This window comes from Photinus pyralis, unplaced genomic scaffold (assembly GCF_008802855.1).
Source record: "Photinus pyralis isolate 1611_PpyrPB1 unplaced genomic scaffold, Ppyr1.3 Ppyr1.4_LG9, whole genome shotgun sequence".
Lineage (NCBI taxonomy): Eukaryota > Metazoa > Arthropoda > Insecta > Coleoptera > Lampyridae > Photinus > Photinus pyralis.
Genome location: NW_022170878.1, coordinates 10,286,010 through 10,310,004, shown reverse-complemented (window position 1 = coordinate 10,310,004; position 23,995 = coordinate 10,286,010). Strand labels below are relative to the sequence as shown.

The following is a 23,995-nucleotide window of genomic DNA, read 5'->3' as shown; positions in this document are numbered from 1 at the left end:
CCCCCGCCACTGCGCCGTAGTAAAAACATTTAGGTGTTGTGTTGGCATACAAAATTTCAGTGCAAAAAAAATAATGAATTCCTGCAAAAATCGCGAAAAATACTAATCGATTTTGTTCCCGTAACGTGCGAAAATGTCCTGGCTAAACTTCAACGAAAGTTTGAATACGATAAAGGGGCAACTCACGAATTTGGCGAGTGGCGTTTTGGCCGAAGGCATCGTCGGCAATTCAGGTACGATCGACCTTTTCGCGCTACGGCGTTAAGTGCGAAAGTCGCTCAACGTGCAAAGGCGAAAGGCGCCCTTAACGATCCGTCACAAACATAACCTCGAATTTTCTGTTCGCAGAGAACGATCCGAGGAAAGACTTCGAAATTAACGACTGCAACGTGAGGGTGAGTGGTCCGCTTATCGTGCAGCTTTTGGGTCGGTTTATTGGCGCTAATTTTAATTGGGCTCCAGGCAGGTAGAGTGTTTTGTAAACTTCGTAAAGCGAGGCATTAACAGTACCAATATTTGCATATTCGGAGATAAGGCGAGCGTTTATCGCGTTCGACAAACACAAATGTACAGTTCTTCGAATTCGTAATGCCAATAATAGACACATTGGGCTTGTCGGATTAAGGATTCACGGGGCAGGGGGGCCACGGCGACCCGCCACCCTAACTGTCATTAAAAGCACCAGATAGATGCGAAAACTGATGTTTACGGCCCTTAAAATTCATTAATGGTGATGAAAGACTGGTAAACAAAAAAGATCCTCTCTCCGTCTTAATTTATAATGTAAATACTGTCTTATGCGCATTAGTAATATATGTAAAACTTAGCCGTTAACATGCTTCAGTTGTAGGGAAATTTGTTCTTTGTATTCCAGACACCCCGGTTTGATATTGTTCATTCCTAAACCATGATTTTTGGAAAGACTCCTTAGGACTGAACGTTTTCAGGCAGATGGTATCACGGGGGGGTCTATAATAACCCCCACTATACGAAGGTTTTATGACAGTTGTAGGGAAATTTGGTCTCTTTTATCTGGGGGGTACTCTAGACCCCTCGGTTTGATATTGTTCATTCCTAAACCATGATTTTTGGAAAGAGTCCTTAGGGCTGAACGTTTTGTGGCAGATGGTATCACCGGGGGGGTCTATAATAACCCCCACTATACGAAGGTTTTATGACAGTTGTAGGGAAATTTGGTCTCTTTTATCTGGGGGGTACTCTAGACCCCTCGGTTTGATATTGTTCATTCCTAAACCATGATTTTTGGAAAGAGTCCTTAGGGCTGAACGTTTTGTGGCAGATGGTATCACCGGGCTTATAATGACCCCAATCACGAAGGTTTTATGACAGGTGTAGGGAAATTTTGTTCCTTCAGACCTCCTGTTTTTTATTGTCTTTCCTAAACCTGATTTTGAAAGTCCTTAAGAACGAACGTTGAGGCAGTATCACCGGGTCTATATATACCCCCCACATAGTAAGGGTTTATGACATTGTAGTGAAAATTTTGTTCTCTTCAGACCCCCCTGTCTGTTATGTTCATGTCCTTAAAATCATGATTTTGGAAAGAGTCCCTTACGGACTGAACGTTTGAGCAGATGGTACACCGGGGCTATAATAACCCCACTATACGACAGTTTATGCATTGTAGAAATTGTTCTCTTTTTATGGGGGTATCAGACACCCCCGTTTGATATGTCTTTCCTTAAACCAATGATTTTGGAAAGAGTACTTAGGGTGACCGTTCTGAGGCAGATGGTATCACCGGGGGGTCTATAATAAACCCCCACATACGAAGGTTTATGACAGTTGTAGGGTAAATTGTGTTCCTCTTGCAGACCCCCCGTTTGTTTATTTGTTCAATCTCTAAAGCCATGAATTTGGAAAGAGTCCTAGACTGAACGTTTGAGCCAGATGTATCACCAGGGGGTCTGTAATAACCCGTCAGTATACAAGGTTTAGAATCAGTTTATAGGAAATTTGTTCCCTTTATCACGCTGGGGAGGTATTCGCCAGACCCCCGGTTGCATATGTTCATTCCTAAACCATGATTTTTTTCGCAAGAGTCTCACTTTAGGCTAAGCGTTTTGAGGCAGATGGTATACCGGGGGTTATAATAATCGCCCACATCCGAAGGTTTTATTGACAGTTTAGGGAATTTGTTCTCTTCAAACCCCTGTTGTATGTTCATCCAAACATGTATTCTTGGAAAGGAGTCTTAGGCTGAACGTTTGAGGTCAGAGTGTATCAGCGGGGGTTGTACAATAACCCCCAGTATATGAAGGTTTTATGACAGTTGCAGGGACATTTTTTCTCTCTTACTTGAGGGGTATTCTAGACCCCCCGGTTTGATATTGTTCATTCCTAAACCATGATTTTTGGAAAGAGTCCTTAGGGCTGAACGTTTTGAGGCAGATGGTATTACCGGGGGGTCTATAATAACCCCCAGTATGGTAGGTTTTATGACAGTTGTAGGGAAATTTGTTCTCTTAGGACCCCCCTGTTTGTTATTTTCATTCCTTAAACATGATTTTTGGGAAAGGAGTCCTTAGGACTTGAACGTTTTTGAGGCAGATGGTATACAGGCGGGTCTGTAATACCCCAGTATAAGAAGGTTTTTATTGACAGTTATAGGGAAATTTTTCTCTTTACCTGGAGCGGTTATTCCAGACCCCGGGTTGATATTGTTCATTTCCTAAACCATGATTTTTCGAAAGAGTCTTTAGGGCTGGAACGTTTTGAGGCAGATGGTATCACCGGGGGGTCTATAATAAACCCCCATATACGACGGTTTTATGACCAGTTGTAGGAAATTTGTTTCTTCAGACCTCCTGTTTGTATTGTTCCATTCTAAACAGGATTTTGGAACGAGGTCCTTAGGACTGAACGTTTTGAGGCAGATGGTATCCCGGGGGTCTATATAACCCCACTATTACGAAGGGTTATTATTGACACTCGTAGGAAATTTGTTCTCTTTTTACCTGCGGGGGTATTCGGACCCCGGTCTTGATATTGGTTCATTCCTAAACCATTGATTTTTTGGAAGAGTCCTTAGGGTTGAACGTTTTGAAGCAGATGGTATCACCGGGCGGTCTATATAACCCCCAGCTATACGAAGGTCTTTATGACAGCTTAGGGAAAATTATGTTCTCTTCAGACCCCCCTGGTTTGTTATTGTTCATTCTAACCATGATTTTTTGGAAAGAGTCCTTGGACTCCTGAACGTTTTGAGGCAGGAAATGTTCACCGGGGGTCTGTAATAACCCCCAGTATACGAAGGTTTTTATGACCTTTTTTTTAGGAGGGGAAAATTTTCGTTCTCTTTACTGGGGAGGTATGTCCAGATTTTCCCCGGCTTTGATATTGTTCATATCCTAACCCATGATTTTTCGAAAAGATGTCTTTAGGCTGACTTTTGAGGCAGATGTGGTATCACGGGGGGTCTATAATAACCCCACATATCACGGAAGGTTTTTATGACAGTTGTATGGATAATTTTTCTCATTCAGACCCCCCTGTTATGTTATTGTTCATTCCGTAACCATGATTATTCTTGGAAGGGTCCTTGGCTGAACGTTGTTGAGGCAGATGTTAATCACGGCGGGGTCTATAATTACCCTCACATATACGAAGTTTTTGACCAGTTTGTAGGGCAAATTTGATTCATCTTCAGACCCCCTGTTATTGTTCATTCCTGAACCATGATTTTTGCAAAGAGTCCTTGGAGCTGAACGTTTTGAGGCAGATGGTATTTCACGGGGGGTCTATAATACCCCCACTATACGCAAGGTTTTATGACAGTTGTAGGGAATTGTTCTTCAGACCCCTGTTTGTATATTGTTCAGTCTAAACCATGATTTTGGGAAAGGAGTCTAGGGCCCTGAACGTTTTGAGGCAGATGGTATCACCGGGGGGGTCGTTAATAACCGGTTTTATAGAACCCCCCGGTGATACTTGCCTCCAAACGTTCTCGTAATTAACTGTTCTTTAGCTACCAGGGGAGCATAATCTATGAGGACGTTTTTGTATCGGGAGATTTAATTTTTGAGGAGGGTTGTCTGTTTTTAATTCACGCAATATTTATTAATGACGCACTGCAAATTTTCTTTAGCTACCAGGAGAACATAATGAATCTTTCCAAGATTAAGAAACATTATCTTTTAAACTTTTGTATTAGGAGAATGTGATGTTTGAAGAAGTGCTTCTGATCTTCTTTGAGGAAACTGGTATAATTACTTTGGCTAACAGGAGAACATAATCCATTGAAGCCCTCTGATTTTTTGAGTGTTTATTTCAAACAAATTTCTAAATTTTAATTGGGGGGTTACAAATAATTAGGAACTGTGAAAAATCTTGGTCCCGTTGTACTTGTGGCACTAGTAACTACACTAACTACTTCGATTTGGTTTGCAACACAGCACAGGCTGGTCGACCAAAAATATCGAACTGTTTGCGTACGGTTTTGATAGCGCTGTTTGTTTTGCGTCAGCCAGTTTTTAAATATTGTTAATATTGGAACTTTTCCCCCCTTTGTTTAATCAAGCCGGGGATTAATTTGCAGCTATCGCCCGTCGCCGTTGGCAACCACGTTTTTTACCGCCGCCGTTATAAATAAGGGGAATTTCCTTTAATTTCGCCTTGTTTTTGCAACCCTCGCGCCTTTCGGTCGCATTCAGGTATGTGCTTTTTTCCTCAATCTCGTTATTTGTACATCGCACGTTGTTTGCTAAGAGGGAACGTTATCTAAGGAAATGGCCGTCGTCGCTGTTGGTATGTTTGTTCAGCGCGCGATATCGAGGAAATGGTGGGAAGTATTTTTTTTGGGTACACAAAACGGTCCTTGTGATATATTTGAAAAGGTGGGTGGGCGTGGCCTCTCGCGAAACGTGCCATTTTCATTTTGGCGGTCAAATTCGAAATCGGCCGACGTTGCAAAAGCGTGGGTAAAGGCTGAATTGCATCATCTCTGTACAACAAAAACGTGTTTGAATTAACGGTCGCAAGAAAGTGTAGTAGCGTAAACTAAGCAATTTCTTATCAGCATCGCGTCTGCGCCCATAGCACGCTATGCGTAAGTGACTTAGAAAGAATGCAACAGTCACTACGAGTGCCGCTTTGCTCGTGAGTTTAGGCGCGTTTACCATTTTTGTAGATTTCACCAAAATGCTAGTGTGCCGAATTCGAATTCTCGCGTGACGCAAGTTGTAACAAAAAAAAGGGCGTCCCGATGTACTACAGGTAAGCGTCTTTCTATTAATTGCGCTCGCGATAACGCTCAGGCATGTAAAAAGATAAAGGTGCTTCTTTATCGCATTTTCATACTTCGACCATTTTGTCATTGTTCGCTAATTTTTTTCTTGGCGCATTTGTTTATTACAACTGACTCGTAAAATTACCGTCATTTCATAAATAAAGTAACGGAAGTGAAAGGCAATCGGACATTTTTGAAATTTTTTTGCCCCTTTCAGAAATCATCATCTGAAATTGGCGGGAACTGATTGATTTTTGACTCCTGCCTATGTTTTCCGAAGTATTTCATGTGCCCGTCGCGTAACTTTTTCGTATTTCATACTTTGCGTACAGTCAATTTTGACTTCGAATTTCAAAATTAAGTTTGTAGGCAACGCGTCGTAAAGTGCCTACAGAAACAACCGCGCCGCATTGTTTGCTAATTGGTTTATTACCATCATCTTTAGATAACCAGCTCTGAACGTTTACCTCATATTTTGACGCGTAATTTTCTCAAGTTGGAGATTCTGAAAGTGGTTGAAAGACCTCGAAACGTCAGAGCTGCAGTTGTCGAATTTTTTCTACTTTTTTTGATGTACAGCATGTGAAACTAAAAAATTTTGTCTGCGAGATTTTTTTCAAAAAATGAAGCATTTGTTCATTTTAAAAAAATCCACTCTAAAATGAGGAATGAGAAGAACGGTTTTCCTTAAATCAGATTTTTTTTGTTTCGCCACCATTTTCGGGATAGAATTTCTTTGTGGTTGTGCCCTTTTGTGACTATACGCCCAACTTTATCCAAAAAATACAGAAATACGGAATTGGAAAATACGGGCCCATAATTCTAGGGTTTTTTTAGCTTTGTGGGTAGGTTTTTTTTTGATTTTTTAACACCTGGTATTAGCGTCAATATTAAACAAAAAATAAAAAAATTAATAAGTGATTAGTATTAGCGTATTTTCCCCACAACTTTATTAAGCTCGTGGGATCATAGGTATATGTATTGTATGTATTCTTAATAGTTCCTACACATTTCCAAAACAATTTAAAAACTTGTTTGCCATTTCCAAAATATTTGACATTAAAAAAAAACATTTTTGCCGTTTCCAAAATTTCCTACACATTTCTGAAACGTTTCTTGAATTTCCTACACATTTCTTAATCAATTTCAAAACTTGTTTGACATTTCCAAAATATTTGACATTAAACAAAAACATTTTTGACATCTCCAAACTTTCCTACACATTTCTGAAACGTTCCTTGAATGTCCTGCACATTTCTTAAACAATTTCAAAACTTGCTTGACATTTCCAAAACATTTGACATTAAACAAAAACATTTTTGACATTTCCAAAATTTCCCACACATTTCCTGCACGTTTTCCAAACAATTTTAAAACTTGCTTGACATTTCCAAAACATTTGACATTAAACAAAAACATTTTTGACATTTCCAAACCTTCCTACACATTTCTGAAATGTTCCTTGAATGTTCTGCACATTTCTTAAACAATTTCAAAACTTGTTTGACATTTCCAAAACATTTGACATTAAACAAAAACATTTTTGACATTTCCAAAAAACTTGCTTGACATTTCCAAAACATTAGACATTAAACAAAAACATTTTTGACATTTCCAAAATTTCCCACACATTTCCTGCACGTTTTCCAAACAATTTTAAAACTTGCTTGACATTTCCAAAACATTTGACATTAAACAAAAACATTTTTGACATTTCCAAACCTTCCTACACATTTCTGAAATGTTCCTTGAATGTTCTGCACATTTCTTAAACACATTTCAAAACGTTCCTTGTTTGACATTTCCAAAACATTTGACATTAAACAAAAACATTTTTGACATTGCCAAACTTTCCTTCACATTTCTGAAACGTTCCTTGAATGTCCTGCATATTTCCTAAACAATTTCAAAACTTGTCTGACATTTCCAAAACATTTGACATTAAACAAAACATTTTTGACATTTCCAAAATTTCCCACACATTTCCTGCACGTTTTCCAAACAATTTAAAAACTTATTTGACATTTCCAAAACATTTGACATTAAAAAAAAACAATTTTGACATTTCCAAACTTTCCTACACATTTCTGAAACGTTCCTTGAATGTCCTGCACATTTCTTAAACAATTTCAAAACTTGTTTGACATTTCCAAAACATTTGACATTAAACAAAAATATTTTTGACATTTCCAAAATTTCCTACACATTTCTTGCACGTTTTCCAAACTATTTAAAAACTATGTAGTTTGACATTTCCAAAACATTTGACATAAAAAAGTAACATTTTTGACATTTCCAAAATTTTCTACGCATTTCTGAAATGTTTCTTTAATTTCCTGCACTTTTTCCAAACAATTTAAAAACTTGTTTGACATTTCCAAAATTTCCTACACATTTCTTGCACGTTTTCCAAACTATTTAAAAACTATGTAGTTTGACATTTCCAAAACATTTGACATAAAAAAGTAACATTTTTGACATTTCCAAAATTTTCTACGCATTTCTGAAATATTTCTTTAATTTCCTGCACATTTTCCAAACAATTTAAAAACTTGTTTGACATTTCCAAAACATTAGACATAAAAAAATAACATTTTTGACACTTCCAAAATGTCCTACACATTTCTGAAACTTTCTCGAATTGCCTGCACATTTTTCAAACAATTTAAAAACTTGTTTGACATTTCCAAAACATTTGACAAAAAAAACATATTTGACATTTCCAAAATTTCCTACACAATTTCAAAACTTGTTTGAAATTTCCAAAACATGATATTAAAAAAACAGTTTAGCCATTTCCAAAATTTCTTACACATTTCTGACACGTTTTTTTAATTTCCGACACGTTTTCCAAACAATATAAAAACTTCTTCGACGTTTCCAAAACATTTGACATTTAAAAAAATTTCTGAACTGTATTTTGAATTTTCTGCACGTGTTCCAAACAATTTAAAAACTTGTTCGACATTTCCAAAACATTTGACATAGAATAAAACATTTTTGACATTTCTAAACTTTCCTACACATTTTTGAAACGTTTCCCTTTCTCTCAATAGCCAATGCCGAGCGAGGCGAGGGCGAGTTCGGCATAAATTCACTCAAATTCATCCCATGGAGACAGGCTAATGGTTGTCGGTAGGAAATTTAAGGGTAGATCGCGAAATTTCGGCATAAATTCACTGACATTCACCACTAGGGAGACGGGTACTGAGCGTGTGGTGTCGGAAATAAAGTATAGATCAAGAGACTTTTTGAGTACCATAATGTTCTGGAACGTATTTATAAGCATGTGCAAAGCGTTTGGAACGCCACTCTGGCACTCTCTTTACTATGTGCTTAATCTTTCTAAGGTTTCCTAGGATATAGACCTTTTTGAAACTTTCGAGGTGCTTTCCATCAGGAGGCGAGCTTTAAAAGTTGAGCAGGTTCTATGCAGCGTTTAAATTTGGCCTATCATGGAAAATGCCTAGGAGACTACAAATCCTTCTTGGAGTTTTGTAATGTTTATCTGAAGTGAATGGCTCAGCGTTTCCAATTTATAAAAAAAAAACTCAAGTCATTTAATCCCGTACTTCCTTCGATAGCTTATCGTTTAACGAGTATATTAACTTCGTATTTGTAGGGCAGATATGCGGTTTTCGTTTTTGTTCTTGCGATTATTATTTCCAATTCTCCTAATCGCAATCCGTTATCCGTAGATATCGGGTGTTTCCGGTGGGAAATTGGCCTGTTACGATTTTATTAACCGCATTACTTCCACAAACTCCTCGAGCCGTGATAAATTTCACTTGGCTTGCACGTTTTCAGTCTTTTTTTTAAATACAACAATACACCTGCTGTTTCTAGTCCAGAAACGCTGAGGCAGCGGAAAAACGACCAGGTCGGCAAAATGTGCTCCGGCAAGCCAGGAGTAACTGAAAAACAAGGTAGGGTTTAGGAGGCAAATATTTAACCTGCATTGTCGGTGACAATGCCGGTTTCCTGTGACCCGCATATTTTATGAATATGTATAATTATGGCCTTTTTTTTTGTAAAAGCTGTACGTGTACCTTGCATCGGTCGAACTCCCCCTAGCGCGTCGTAACCATTAAACATTAAAAATCAATTAGTCGCGCCCAAATGTACACGTTTTTCCCCAATTTTCTACTACTTACACCCATCGGTTTTTTTTTCGTTTGAACTTCGCATTTGAATACAATTTCATAGAAATGACCTTTTAACACTTAATAGTATTTGTATTTATGCAAATAACTTAGTCATTATCGCTTTAAAGTCGGACGAGCCTTGGCTGAATGAGAGACGACACCCTTTTTTTTGTAATTGCAAATGACCGGGCATTTAATGCAAATCGACCGCGTGGAGATTTTCTACTTTACCGGAAAAACGAAAATAATAAGCCTTTTGTTTATTCATTTGCATTGCAAAACGGTCGATTGTAGTTCGAAAACGACTTCGGTTGTCTTAATGTATTCGAGCGCGCGCGCGCGCGCATTTGAACCAATAACCTCAATATTTTTCTTGTGTTCGATAACAAAAACGTTTTGTGGCGCTCCCGTAAAAAATGTCATTATTAGTGGAATGGATATGCAAATGAAGCCCATTACTTGAGAATGCGAAGGCATTAGGAAGTTGTGAAAACTTGAGAGTCATACGCGTATAACCGCAACGAACACATTCGTAGGGTGCGGGTGCGTTCAATTAGAATAGATTAGACTACTAGCGTGACGTCATCACTGGTATGCGTATATCCAAAATGCCCCCCCCCCCCACTCTCCACCGCCCCTCGAAAAGATTAGCAACGGACCAAAAAACGAACAAAACTTAAGCGATTGGGCATCGCATTATACTCTTCTAGGGATATTCCATATCCGTTTAGAGACCTTATCACTCTTATGAAAATTACACTCCAGGAAAAAACCTTGTTTTAAGAGAGGGCATCGAATTACTCTTCTGGGGGGTATTCCATACCAGTTTAGAAAGCTCATCACTTACGAAAATTTTCGAGAGGGACCTAGAATCTTCCTTTCCTGGGGGGTGTTCCAGGCCCCCCGGTACCACCTACCCCCAAAATGCTTCGACCGCAAAACACAAGAGAAAGTTGGTACCGAGGGGCCATATAATCTTCCTTTCCTGGAGGTATTCCATACTCACCATACCTTTAGGTACTACATTTACTTCCAAAATGTTTAGAAACCTCAATACGACAGAACGCAGTACCTGGGGATAAGGAACCCCTCGGAAACAAACCCCTTAAGTAATTTTAAGAAAGGGAATCGAAACACTCTTCTCTCTTTGGGGGTATTCCATACCTGCTCAGAAATCTCGTCAATCTTTTAAAAATGTCGAAGGAGGACCACAGATTTTTCCTTTCCTGCGTAAAGGGGGGGGGGGGAGGAGTATTCCAGATCACCCAGTACTACCTTTTCCTCCATTATCTTTAAAGACCGCAACACAACACAAAGTTAGTACCGAGGGGTCTAGGGGATATGGAAAAACCCTTATTTGTAAGACAGGGATTATATCACACTTCTTTAGTCTGGGGAGTATTCCAGATCCCCAGGTACTACCTTTTCCTCTAACATGTTTAGCGACCATAACCCAGAAAGTTAATAGCGGAGGGTCTGGGAGGTATGGAATACATCTCAGGAAAAAAACCGTTATTTTAAGATGGAGCATCGAATTACTCTTCTGGGGGGTATTCCATACCAGTTTAGGAACCTCATCACTTATGAAAATTTTCGAGAGGGCCATATAATCTTTCTTTCCTGGAGGTATTCCATACTACCATACCTTTAGGTACTACATTTACTTCCAAAATGTTTAGAAACCTCAATACGACAGAACGTAGTAACTGGGGATAAGGAATACCTCGGAAACAAAAAATTCCTTTAGTAATTTTAAGAAAGGGCATCGAAATACTCTTCGCTCTTGGGGGGGGGGGAGTATTCTCTTCAGAGAGCTCGTCGATCTTTTAAACATTTCGGAGGACCACAGAATTTTCCATTCCTGGGGAGGGGGGGGGGGTCGAGGGACCCTCTGGTACTACTTTCTGTGCTGTTGTGGAATTGAACAGTTTTGAACACAAAGATAGTACTGGGAGTCGGGGGACAGTGGCATATCGCCAGGAAAGAAGCCTTTATTTTTAAGAGATGTCGAGTTAGCCCCCCCCACACCTCCCTATACTGTAGCATTTACCTCGAGAGCTTTACTATCTTTATCTCCAAAATGTTTGGAGACCGCAACATATAACAGAAAGTTAGTATCAGGCCTTTTGGTGCTGCCGGGTCAGGTTCCCTTTATGAAATAAAAATAGGATCTGGAATACCCCCCAGGACAATTACCCTTATTTTTAAGAGAGGGCACCGAATCACTTCTGTGGGGCACTCCATACCCGTTTATGAGACCTCATCACTTTTATGAAAATTTGGAGAGAGCTTCTTCTTTCCCTCTGGGGGGCATTCCATACCCCCAGCCCTCTCAATGCTACTTTCACGTCAAAAATATTTAAGGCCTGGGGAGTCTGTAGGGCATGGAAAGCACCCCGAGACAAATCCCTTATTTTTGAGAGCATCGAATGGCATTACTCTTCCTACCTTTATCTCCAAAATGTTTAGAGATCGCTATACAGAAAGTTACTACCATACCAGAGTAAGGGGAAAAACCCTTATTTTTAAGAGAGTCTAACCCTTTTTCTTCTGGGAGGTATTTCATACCCATTTAGACACCTCATTATTTTTATTGAAATTTTGTAGGAGAGCCATAGAATCTTCCTTTCCTAGGGGATATTCCATACCCCCTAGACCCCCGGTACCTCCAAACAGTTTAGGGGTCGCAACAGAAAGTTAGTACCGGTGGGGGTCTGGGGAGTATGGAATACCTCCCAGGATAAAACCCTTATATTTAAAGAGGGGGGGGATGTCATATAATCGTCCCTTTGCTGAGGGACATAATGGCCTTATGCCTCTTACCGAGGCACGTGGGCGCAGTGGATGCACTCACCGATGCTATTCGGAAGGTTGTGGGTTCGAATCCCGCTGCCGACTGCTCTGTCTGGGGTTTTGTCAGGGGGTTTTCCTCAGACATACGTAGCTTCGCATAATGCTAGCATTATGTTGAAATCTACGAGGCGAATGCTGGAGCAGTACTCTCCCCCTCAGCACCCTAACTCCGTTCCTTCCGTTCCAATCCCTAACTTTACCCATCCTTACAATCCCGTTCTCTGGCTGAAGAGGGCCAGGAAGCCCTGAGCAGCCCGCCTCCGGTATCCCTGTAGTCAGGGGTGCCGGAGGAATGAAACACGTTGGCCTTTCCTTATGCCTCTTAGGAAAATAAAGGTTCAATAGTGAGGCAATATTGAAGAACAGCGCCTTCCATTGACCATTTTGGATTATGTTAGTGACAGTTTTGTTTAAATTTCGAGCGAGATAGACTAGAATTTTTCTTTCTCCCAGACAAGGACGATTCAATCTCCCCACCCCTACCCCCTCTTCTAGTTTATCATGGGAGTGGCGTTCTCAAACGCCTTTAACCGAAAAATAAACATGTAGCATCAATAAATCAGTATAAGGAATCTGGCTGGTAGGGAATGCTACCCAGAAGATACCCCCCTTTCTATTTTTTTGTACCAAAAAGTTAAGACCTGGGTACCCTCATCATTATTCCGAAAGAGGGCCATTGAATCTTTTTTCTCTTGGTGGTATCCCCCCCTCCCTCCCGAGAACCATCCAATATATTAGTATTGAGGGGTCTAGGAGTATTCCTCCTGGAATAAGAGTGACGTTCTTTAAAAGTAATGGTCCTTTCCGGGTGGGGTGGGGGGAGGGGGATTTCATCGATCATCATTTGTTTGCATTGATATTGATTAATAAATTAAAAAGTTGTCGGTAGAACCGGGGGGTGGGTGGGGGGCAGAGTTAAAGATAAGATAACTTTATGTCGAACGAATACTCCTAAATAACGAATAGACCTCCTAATTAAAACTGGGGAGAAGAGATGAAGGGGGCTTCCTGGAAGGGGGGGGGGTGCTATGCCTCCCAGACTGTAGTAATAATGTATATCTTTCTTTCCAGCAAAACGCGGCACAGAATGAAAACCACTGGTCTTGGGACGCTTCCAGCAACGAATCGACCAGTAAACGCGACACCACCCTCGTCCAGGATCTGCGCAACAAAGTTGATCTTCTCGAAAATGAGAAAAAGGAGCTGGTCCATAGTCTGGAGCAGCTCGACGTTGATCATCAGCAGACCACGGCGGAATTGGTCGCGCTAAGGGATAACCTTCAGAAGAGGCACGACGAGCTGTCGGCGGATTTCGAGAGGTTAAAAAGGGAATACGGGGAGGTGCTGACGGAAAATATGGAAAAAACTAAGCAAATCGAGCTGATAAGGAACGGCGAAGCCAGGGAGGGCGATTTGGACTCGGCAAAGCTTCAAGCTGAGTGTCACACGATTAGGGAGAGTTACCGTAAGGTCGAGAAGGAGAACGAGGAGTTACTGGCGAAGTTGAGCGGCACCACCCGAATTTCTCGCGAGACAGATCGGAGGACGTGGGAAAAATTTAAAGGGGAGAAAAACGCCATACGGAGCATGCTGGCGAAGGTGAAGGAAGACTTCTTGTCACTTACCGAAGATGTTCGCGGTATTTCCGAGGTGCAGCGATCGTTGCAAAGATTTCAACGTTGCCAAAATGTCGAAAATTCGAAAAGGCACGTCAAATATCTGGGAATAATCACAGAGTGTTTGGAAAAGTACACCAGCGTCGATCCGGCGTCCGCGCTTTCTTCAATTATCACCGGCGAAGATCCGCAAATCGTCGAGTTCGCTAACGAGGTCGAAAATCTCCTAAAGCTCCTCATTGACTTCAAATCGAAAACCGAGTCCCTCGAGGAGGAGATTTGCGGAATTACTAGGGAGAAATCGAAGGTGGTCAACGAGAAAAATTTCGAAATCGAAAAGCTTCTCCAAAACTCCGAGATACTCAGTCAGGAGGTGATCGCGAAGACGCAAGCGCTTAAGGACTACGAGACCGAGTGCAACGAGCTTATGAAGAACAATGACTTGCTCATTCTCGAGCTGGAGAACTTCAAAAACAGCCGGCTGCAGACCATTTCCGAAACGAACGAGGAAAACATGCTACTGATGGAATCGCAGCTTGAGAACGCGAACAAGAAGATCGAAGACATGGAGTTGATTATAACCGATTTGGAGACCTCCAAGCAGGAGACCAATGAGGAGGTGCAAACGGAACTCGACTACATTAAGCGCCAACTGAATATCACCGGGCAGGAGCTTAGCGAAACTAAGACCGACCACCAAGAGTTAAAGATCCAGTGTAGCCGTTTGGAAGAAGAAAAACAGTCTCTGAAGCAAGCTTTGGACAAGGCGAGGGTGGATTACGAAAACATGGAGTACAAGTGTAATGAGGCGTTCGTCGCCTTGGAAAGTGTGAGGGAAGAAAATGAAGAATTGAAACGAAGCACTGGCGAAGATAAGGTCGAACAGTTTGAAGCCGTGGTGAGCGAGCAACGCGATCGGTTGTCAGCACTGGAAGAGCTTACCAAGGAGCAGGCGAACGAAATTCAAAGTTACACGGAGCGTTTGCAAAGAGCCAAAATAACCGAAACCGGCGCGAAACTGCAAATCGACACCATGGGGAAGGAGCTCCAAAGCTCGCAGGAGGCCAGGCGGATGCTCGAGGAGAAGCTCGACCATTTACAGCGGGAGTACACTGCCGCCGTGGAGGAGCGGTCGACGCGCGAAGAGCTGCAGAACCACGTCGCGCTTTTGGAATCGCAGCTCGAACAATCGTCAGCGGCGCGCAACGAACTCGCCCAGTTGCTCACGCAGAAGCACGACGAAAACGTGCGATATCACGCGGAGATCGAACGGCTCGCCTCCGAAACCGGACCGGAGCTCATCGCCAACAAAGATCGCGAAATCGAAAAGTTAACGGACCAAAACAATTTCCTGCGGGAGAAGTGCGAGGTCATGGCCCAAAATCTCCTCCAGGAGCAGGCGAACGTGAAAAAAATCGTCGGCGAGCAATCGTCCGCGTCGGCGCTCACTAAGGAGCTCGAACGATTGCGCATGCACCTCGTCGAAGTTGAGGAGATGTACACCCAGGAGCTGGTGCAGGCCGAACAGAAGAACAAGGAGATGCAGGCGAAGGTCAACGAGATCGAGGCGCGCGAGAAGAATTCGAATTACGTCTACACGTCGGCGAATATTCGCGCCAACCAGCAGGTGGAGACGCTGCAAACGCAGCTGCAGCTCGTCGGCAATCAGCGAGACGAGCTGAGGGTAAAAATTTCAGATATCGAGGATGAGAACAACAGGCACGTTGCCGCATTGACGAACCTGCAGCTTGTCTTGGAGCAATTTCAGAAAGGTAAGATATTTTCTTCGCCTACCCGGAGAATCTATGAGGACCTTTGTATCAAGAGAACATGTTGAGCAAAAAATAATGGAAAGAAAGCGCTTTAATTATTTTCACGTACTGACACTGAAAGGTTGCATTTTCATAGCTACAAAATGTTACCCCCAGAGATCTTCCTCGCAGAGCACTTTTGGTCCTTTCTAAAGCTTTCTAAGTGACTGACAGAGTTCCGCAGACCTTTTCACTTTTTTTTTTCTGGGGAAATTGTGCTTAATTTTTGGAATCCTCTAGCTATTACATTAAATGCTATTAAAAACACTCTCCTGCTCTGTGACCGGTAGTTCTACTGCATTATAAATTGGAATAGTAAAGTCACTAGATATAGAAAGTACCGCAATCATCCGCCATTTTTGGGCAAATTTGCTGCCAACTTAAAAAAATTGACTAATAAAATCTGAATAGCTGTCATTTTTTATAACCTAACTTCATAGTACTGTCATGTTTTATAAAAATATATACAGATATCTCCAAACAGGTGGAACAATCCCTAACATTAAAGTTACTAGAATCTGGTAATTTCCGCCATTTTTAGGCAAAAATCATGCGTTCTCTCTCTAACGCACGAGCCTAATGGATTGCGGTACTTTCTATATTTAGTGACTTTATGGAATAGTACAGTACTGTTAATTTTGTACCAATTTAATGCCGTTTGGGCCACCTAATGCTCCACCGATTTTGCGAATTTTGGTGATGCCTATCCCTTACCAAAGGTGACTTCTGTTTTGGATTAGTGACATCTGAATGCCCGTTGAGCTGCGCAATTCACCTTAACCTTTTAATATAAAATTAGGAAGAAGTCTAGCCTAATGGGAACTTGTGGTTCCGTGACAATCGGGGGAGAGGTAATTGCGTTTGCACTGAAGATTTCAATACTGTAATCTTTTGTTGGTACGTAAATACTAGTCACGCGCACTTTAAATGAAAACGCTGCCGATACCAATTGGGATACAAAAAATTTTATAGAACAAAAATTAGAGACAATTAAATGTACTACAAAAAAGTCCGACACGGCATATATCTATCTTTAATCGTTTAGCCATATCAACCATTTAAAGTTGCGCATCTTGATTGCGTTGGCATTCATAGTCTTTGATTGCTTATCATATATTAAGGGTTGAAGATACATATATGCCATCGCGGACTTTTTTGTAGGAAATTAAATTCTCTACAATTTATCTTTTATAACTTTTTTTGTATCTCTTTTTGTTTTCTGAGCGTTTGTAAAAAAATGTACGCACATCTTAATTTTGAACTTTTAATAAACTTTTTAGTTAAAAAAGAATCTGGCGTAGGTACGACTCGAACCCTTGACCTACATATTGTTATAATTTCAGGTGCTTTTGGGGGTTCCGGTTGGGATGATCGAAGCGTTGTAAAAAATGAAACTGTCGTTATTTTTTTCACATTCTGCTCAAAGCGCAAGGGAAATATGCGAAAATGGGAAAAAAATGATGTTCTTATTTTTATTATTAGTGCAATTCACATATTATCGAGCTCCTTGAGGTATAATAAGGAAGGCCCTTTTGACATCTCCGTGAGTTATGAACTGAATTGCCAGAAATTCAATATGGGCATAGCTTTAGCCATGCAAAAGCAATGGCAAAAGTTGAGCCTAATCGATTCAAAATGCATAGTGCTCTTTTGGTATCTCGGCCATATATGAACCGAATTGCAAACTTTTTTTAATTTATAAATGTATTTAAATGACATTTGATACATATGCACTTGGTTTTGCGCATGCAGAGTGCCAACTTATTTATTTATTTATGAACATAGGTTACCCCAATAACAATGTATTGTTAATAAAAAAACTATTCGAAAACATAAAGAATATAAAAAATATATGTTAAGTTAAGAATATTAAAATAAAAAAAAACAAAAGAAAAAAATGCTGTGAAAAATTTTTTACAGTCCTTGGATATTGTCACACGATCTTTCAAACTGTCTTAGGGACATATAAAAATACCTATGGTGTTCTTCCATAAACGCACACTATTATAGAACGCATTTTTGAAATTTTATACATATGCACTTGGAATAAAAGCAAATCTAACACCAGGTTTAATTTGGTTTTGCACATACTATAGCCATACCCAAGAGCTCTTTGCTATATTTTTTACACAGTAATTTTTACCCATACTAATAATACACTCTCAGAAGGGCGCGAAGCAAAGCCCTATAATTCATCAAAAGTATGGTTTGGGCTCAACACTCAGCACTCAACAAGACCAAATGTACTCTATGTAAAAAAATCCGCTGAATTTGAAAATCTAATCCCCTGGCCGGAAACTCTCGAAATATATTGTTATACAGAAAAAACGAAGAAAAAAATGGGAAAATGTTTTTTTTCGCATTTGACTGCAATTATCTCGCCGAGTGAAAAAATGAAGAGAAGTGATATTTTTTATGAACTTTTCCATTTTTTTTCCGGTGAGGTATTCAAGTGAATTTGTTTAGAATCGAATTGTCTGTGTAGACCATACATTTAGTATGGAACGTTCATTCTTAATTGTTATTGTTTTTTATGGAGAAATATAAAAAAACGCATTTCCGAAAATTAACAATCTGTTATTACTGAGTAAAATTCATCCAATCTTTTTGAAAATCCGTATTTGGTCCCTTCTTTTGATAACAAAACAATACGACAAACCCGATCACCGTAGGTATCATAGCCATTGATTAAATAAACAAACAAATTGGATAACTCTCATAGCGTTCTAAATTTTTGTACAGATGGTGGAACCCCAAAGTAACCTTTTCCAAAAGTTGTCTCGATGATTTCTGCAAATTGACGGACGGATTTCGACGTATTTTTTTTTAAATTTAGGTACATTTTCCGAGAGGTTTCTGTTCGCCTATTATGGAGTCACATTTCTTGTTATATTTCGGAAATTATTCCATTTGTTAACTAGCAAAAGTCTTCGGATTTTGAAAAAAAAATTTTGACAGTCCATCGATTTGCAAGAATCATCGGGACAATTGTTGGAAACGGTTTGCTTAGGGTTCCACTAGCGGAAAGAATTGGGGGAGAATCTGGGAGTCACCCACTTTGAAAGACAAAGCATGGATTTTTTAATTTGTATTTTAAATTAATCAATGACTATGATATCTACGATGATCGGGTGATCGGTTGCCGTATTGTTCCGTTATCAAGCTACGGATAATATAAAAGATAGGATGAATTTTGCTTAGTAACAGATTGTTAATTTTCGGGATTACTTTTTTTATATCTTTCCATAAAAAAACAATAACTTTTGAAAATGAATGTTCCATACCAACTGTATCTTATAGAAAATTCGATTCTAATCAAATTCATTTCTCTTCATTTTCTCTCAGAGCAATAGATAACGAGATAATTGAAGTCAAATGCAAAATTTTCCCATTCTTTCTTCGTTTTTTACGTTTTATATCAATTATACAGAATGTTATGCATATACAGAAATTATTTTTGGATGTACAGAGTGTCTCATGTTTACGGTGTCAATACACAGCTGATTTTTTTAAATGGAACAGCATGTTTATTTTTAGCTAATTCGATGTCATTTTAACCTCTGCAGTCCAAATTATTAATTTTTTTCGAATAATTCTCTATAAACCAGCCCCACTTTCATAAATCGTAGCGACCTTGATTTTAAAGTTAAGAAATAGAAATCAATAATTTTAATCTGAATAAAAGGCAACACTTTGGTAATGAGGAAGTTGAATTTAATGATACAGAGTGTTTACAAAAAAATTGTAAAATTTCTAGATTTCAAAATGCTATAACTATTTTTATTCAAATGGAACTACCACTATTTTATTTCTCTATTCGATGGTCTGTGGTGCGCTCTTCAATTCTTAGAAGGGATATCCTGTGCCTGAACCCCGTAGTTTTTAAATTATTCAATATTTTTCACTAAACAGTTACACATTAATGAATTACATGTTTATAAACAAAAGTAAACCGTGATAATAAAAAACCAAAGAATGCCAAGTAGTAAACAAGTGCCATAAATTAATTGTTTGCTGCAAGTGTAGGTACTCATTTTTTCCTAGTAAAATAAGATTTTTTAAAAAGACTAGTTCGAAATTCGCCTTTTTATTAATCTTATTTTACTACGAAATAGGGAGCACATTAATTGCAGCAGATAATTTACTTGTGACACTTGCTTACTGGAATTCTTTTGGTTTCTATTATCACTGCTTACTCGATCCTGTTTATAAACATGTAATTCATTATTGTTTTGTGGAAAATATTGAATAACCTAAAAACTAGGGGGTTTAAGCACAGGATAAAACTTAAATAGCACACAAAACCCTATCACGTACAATCAAATTGCTCACAACCTTTGAATTTTAGATTCAGTCACAAAACGAAAGGTACAAACATTTACTTTCAAACGCTGTGAAAACGAAACTTCGTACAGAAAAACTAATAAAATGTAGAGAATTTAATTTCCTACAAAAAAGTCCGCGACGGCATATATGTGTCTTTAACCATTAATATATGATAAGCGTTCAAAGATATTATTGAAACCAACGAGGACACTAGGTACAACTTTAAATGGTTGGTAAGGCTAAACGATTAAAGATAGATATATGCCGTCGCGGACTTTTTTATAGTAAATTTAATTGTCTACAATTTTTGTTCTATGAAATTTTCTGTGTCTAAATTGGTATTTGCAGCGTTTTCAATTATGTACGCGCGCCTATTATCAACATAAGAGTACGGTAACAAATCAATGAGTGCAAGTGGGAGAGTTCAGGCTATCTTTGTCCTACATATAAAACGCTCTGTAGTAAGGAAGAGCAGTGACTGCCTTCGGAAAGCGTGCATATAAATCTAAAGGTACTTTTCACGTGGCTCCATCTATCGCTCAAGGTACTTTTAGAGACCCACGCGAAAGTACAGGCTTAGACTTCTTCCTAATTTTATATTCAAAGCCTTAACGAAATAACGTTTGTATATGTTCAATCCGTTGCAGAGAAGGAGAAAGACGTCTTCAACGAGACGGAAAGAATTCGTCGGCAAATAGTGCTGGAACAAAGGGTCCAAGACGCGCTGCGGGAAGAAAACGGCAATCTAAGGGCGCAACTCGACGAGAGCAAGCAGGGCCTGCAGGCCGCCGCGCGTCTCACCGACCAACTGGAAAAATCTAAAAAACACATAAACGCCCTGAAGGAGGAAGGTAACGCAACCGTAAACGCGTAAAGTTAGCACGCGCTTTTAATTATAATTAGCGATTTCGGTAAACGAAACTCTTTGAGAGAGAGCAGTAACGTTGGTTTTTTTTACTTAATTTGTAGTCGAATGGTCGCACGTGAAATATCAGCTGGTAATTCTGGGTATTTCGAGTCCCAGAGTATCGACTGATATTAACACGTTCTACCGTACCGCCTCACACCAATCATCGTAGTTTGAAATTAGATTTCACTTCATTTTTTGCATTTTCTTGTAAGTAAAGTTGATGTGTTTGCGCAGAATCTTGACGTAGTTGTTTATGGTCAAAGCCAAGCGAAAAGTGTGGACTCACGTCCCCCATTTCTACCTCCAACTTCTAACTTACGATTCAGAATTGAATTTTGTAATTTTGGAGTCTCGCGTCACTGCAAGCTTGAGTTTAAACTGTGACGTCCACACCTGCGCTAATTTTTGGTCATAAATAATGCGCAGTGCCAGTTTTTTTATCCTTCGCTTTCTAGTCCCAGTCTTTTATTACCGCAACAACAAATACGCACCAATTTCGCATATCGCAGCGTTAATTTTTTTGTAGCATCCGCACGCACGCTCGCACTCAACTCGCTTGACTGTGTTTTCTTAATCTCATTTGGTAACTGTGAGGTTAGTTATAATTCCGCCTCAGTTTACTAAGTGAGGTAAAATGAATACAGTTAGAGCTTCACCAATTCTTTTGCAACGTTTTTGTCTCATTTTTTTGTCGCCTCGTTTGTGCCGTCTTGTACCGATAATTTTGTTTTTTGACTTTTTTAGGTTTTTTTTTTGCAGCATGAGCGCATGTCTCTAGAGGGAATTTAGGCTGTGAGTATTACATCAGGTACTGGTTTGTTTAGAATGATCGGTTCCTGTGTAACACTTACAGGCTGGTTTTCGTAGTCGTCTCGGCGTCAGTTTGTATTATTATTTGATAGCCGCGCGGCCGTACCGGGGACAACTAACGTATTTTTGTGATTTGCAGTGGCGAAGCTCCAGGAGAAATTGCAAGTGAGAGATAGCAGCTACAGGGAGCTTCACGCTCAGGCCGACACCAAGATCGATAAGAGCTTGATCAAGAATCTAATCATAGGTTATGTCTCGTCGAGCGCAAACGATCAAAAGCAGATCTTAAAAATCATCGCGACCGTCCTAGACTTTAACAAGAAGGAGAACGAGAAAGTCTTGCTGAGTAAACAGCAACATTCCGGCTGGTTGGCCTCGATTTTGAGCTCGAACGCGGCGGCTAACGACCAGAACCAGCAGTCGCTGTCCGCCGCGTTCGTCAGATTTTTAGAGGACGAATCGCGGCCGAAGGTTCTACCTAATCTACTGGCGTCCAACCGCTCGGAGGCGAGCGGCAGCAGCGCGTCGAGCACGCCGCCTCCTAGCCAGTCGCCACTAATTTTAAGCGAAGTGGTGTTGCCGACGTTTGTCGATTTCGCCAAGAGCAGAAACTCGAGCGCGATACTGAAGGACGTCCTTAAGGATAATACATAAGGGGGCGTTCCCGTCCGGTTTGCCAAGACGATTGTTATTTTTTATACAAAAGTTTTAATAATATAATTTATTGTTGTAAAAAAGTATTAATGTATATATGGAAATAAATATTTTACAATGTTTTGAGTTGAGTTGCACTACCCCCTCCTTAAAATTATCTACCTTGTTTAATCATACCATGGGGGGAAAGGGAGCCAAACGGTTTTCAGGTTTGGAACTGAGGAAAGTATCTATCCCAGGACCATGACACTTGGCTTCCCTGAAACCCTGCGAGTTCGTAAAGGGTTGAGGGGGACATCATATGTTAGGAAACCTAAAGTCACTAGATATAGAAAGTACCGCAATCATCCGCCATTTTTGGGCAAATTTGCTGCCAACTTAAAAAAATTGACAAAATCTGAATAGCTGTCATTTTTTATAACCTAACTTCATAGTACTGTCATGTTTTATAAAAATATATACAGATATCTCCAAACAGGTGGAACAATCCCTAACATTAAAGTTACTAGAATCTGGTAACTTCCGCCATTTTTGGGCAAAAATCATGCGTTCTCTCTCTAACACACGAGCCCAATGGATTGCGATACTTTCTATATTTAGTGACTTTAAGGAAACCTACACAAGTTTTTGCGGTCTATTTTCGTACCTAATTTACTCTGTATGACTTTCCCTGGAAACCAGGGAAGTTTTCTTTTTTCAAAGCCCAAGGAGCGTTTTTACACCTTATGTTCATTTAAAACTGGTATCAGGAGCATATGTTGCGCGAGGTGGTGTTTTTACTTCTAATCCATTGAGTTTCAGATAGGAAAATGTAAATTTTCGCTGGATATCGGGAGAATTGGAAGCACATGAATGTTCCATTTCAATTTTATCTAAGAAGAATACGTGAAGAAGGCTTCAAGAAGATTTGAGGGAGGCGTGATAAAGGTGTGGGACGGGCGTGACGAAGACTTGATGGAGATGTAAAGAAAGCTCGAGGCTGGCTGGTATGAATAGGATGAGGCGTACAGAAAGCTCGCTGTGGGCGTAAAAACGATTCAAGGGAGGTATAGGACAGCGTGCGTGAATAAAGTGCAAAAAACATGAAGAAGGCACAAAGATGACTAGAGGGAGGCGTGAAGAAGGCTCGAAGGGGATGTGAATAAAACGTAAAGTAGGCACGAAGGAGGCTTGCGGAGAATTTGAAGAAGGCTCGACGTAGGCGTCATCAAAGCTTGAAAAAAGGGTGAATATGAGGGAGGTGGTGAGACGTCGCAGTGTAGAGAAGAGCAGTGTGAACTCGGAAATGTGAAGAATACCTTCTGAAGTTTTTGAAAGAGACGCGAAGAAGACTGAGAAGATGCGGTTTGTAAGGAGACGTGAATAAGGCTTGAAGAAAGCTCGAAGGAGTAGTGAGGTAGTTTCGAAAGAGCTATGAAGAAGATCAAGGGAGGCGTGACGAAAGCTCTTGAGGAGGCGGGAGGCGCCCTTTCCGGAGCAAGCGTGAAAAAAAGGGGACTAGAAGAAGACCAGACAGAGGGATAAAGAGATGTGATGAAGGCGTGAAGAAAGCGAGAATTAGGTTTGGAGAGGCTTGTCGTTCTAGGGAGGCGTGAAGAATATGCGAAAAGATACTAAGGAGG

The 23,995-nt window shown here is 40.1% G+C and overlaps 1 protein-coding gene across 1 annotated transcript; it reads left to right on the top strand.

Moving 5' to 3' along the window:
• The first annotated feature begins 7 nt into the window (after window positions 1–7).
• On the top strand, window positions 8–22,495 carry LOC116180340 (thyroid receptor-interacting protein 11-like). The gene is made up of 5 exons (XM_031500278.1): window positions 8–233; window positions 349–395; window positions 13,318–15,634; window positions 20,647–20,850; window positions 21,859–22,495. The coding sequence occupies exons 1-5, from the start codon at window positions 134–136 to the stop codon at window positions 22,371–22,373; spliced, it is 3,183 nt and encodes a 1,060-aa protein (XP_031356138.1). The 5' UTR covers window positions 8–133; the 3' UTR covers window positions 22,374–22,495.
• Window positions 22,496–23,995: the final 1,500 nt, after the last annotated feature.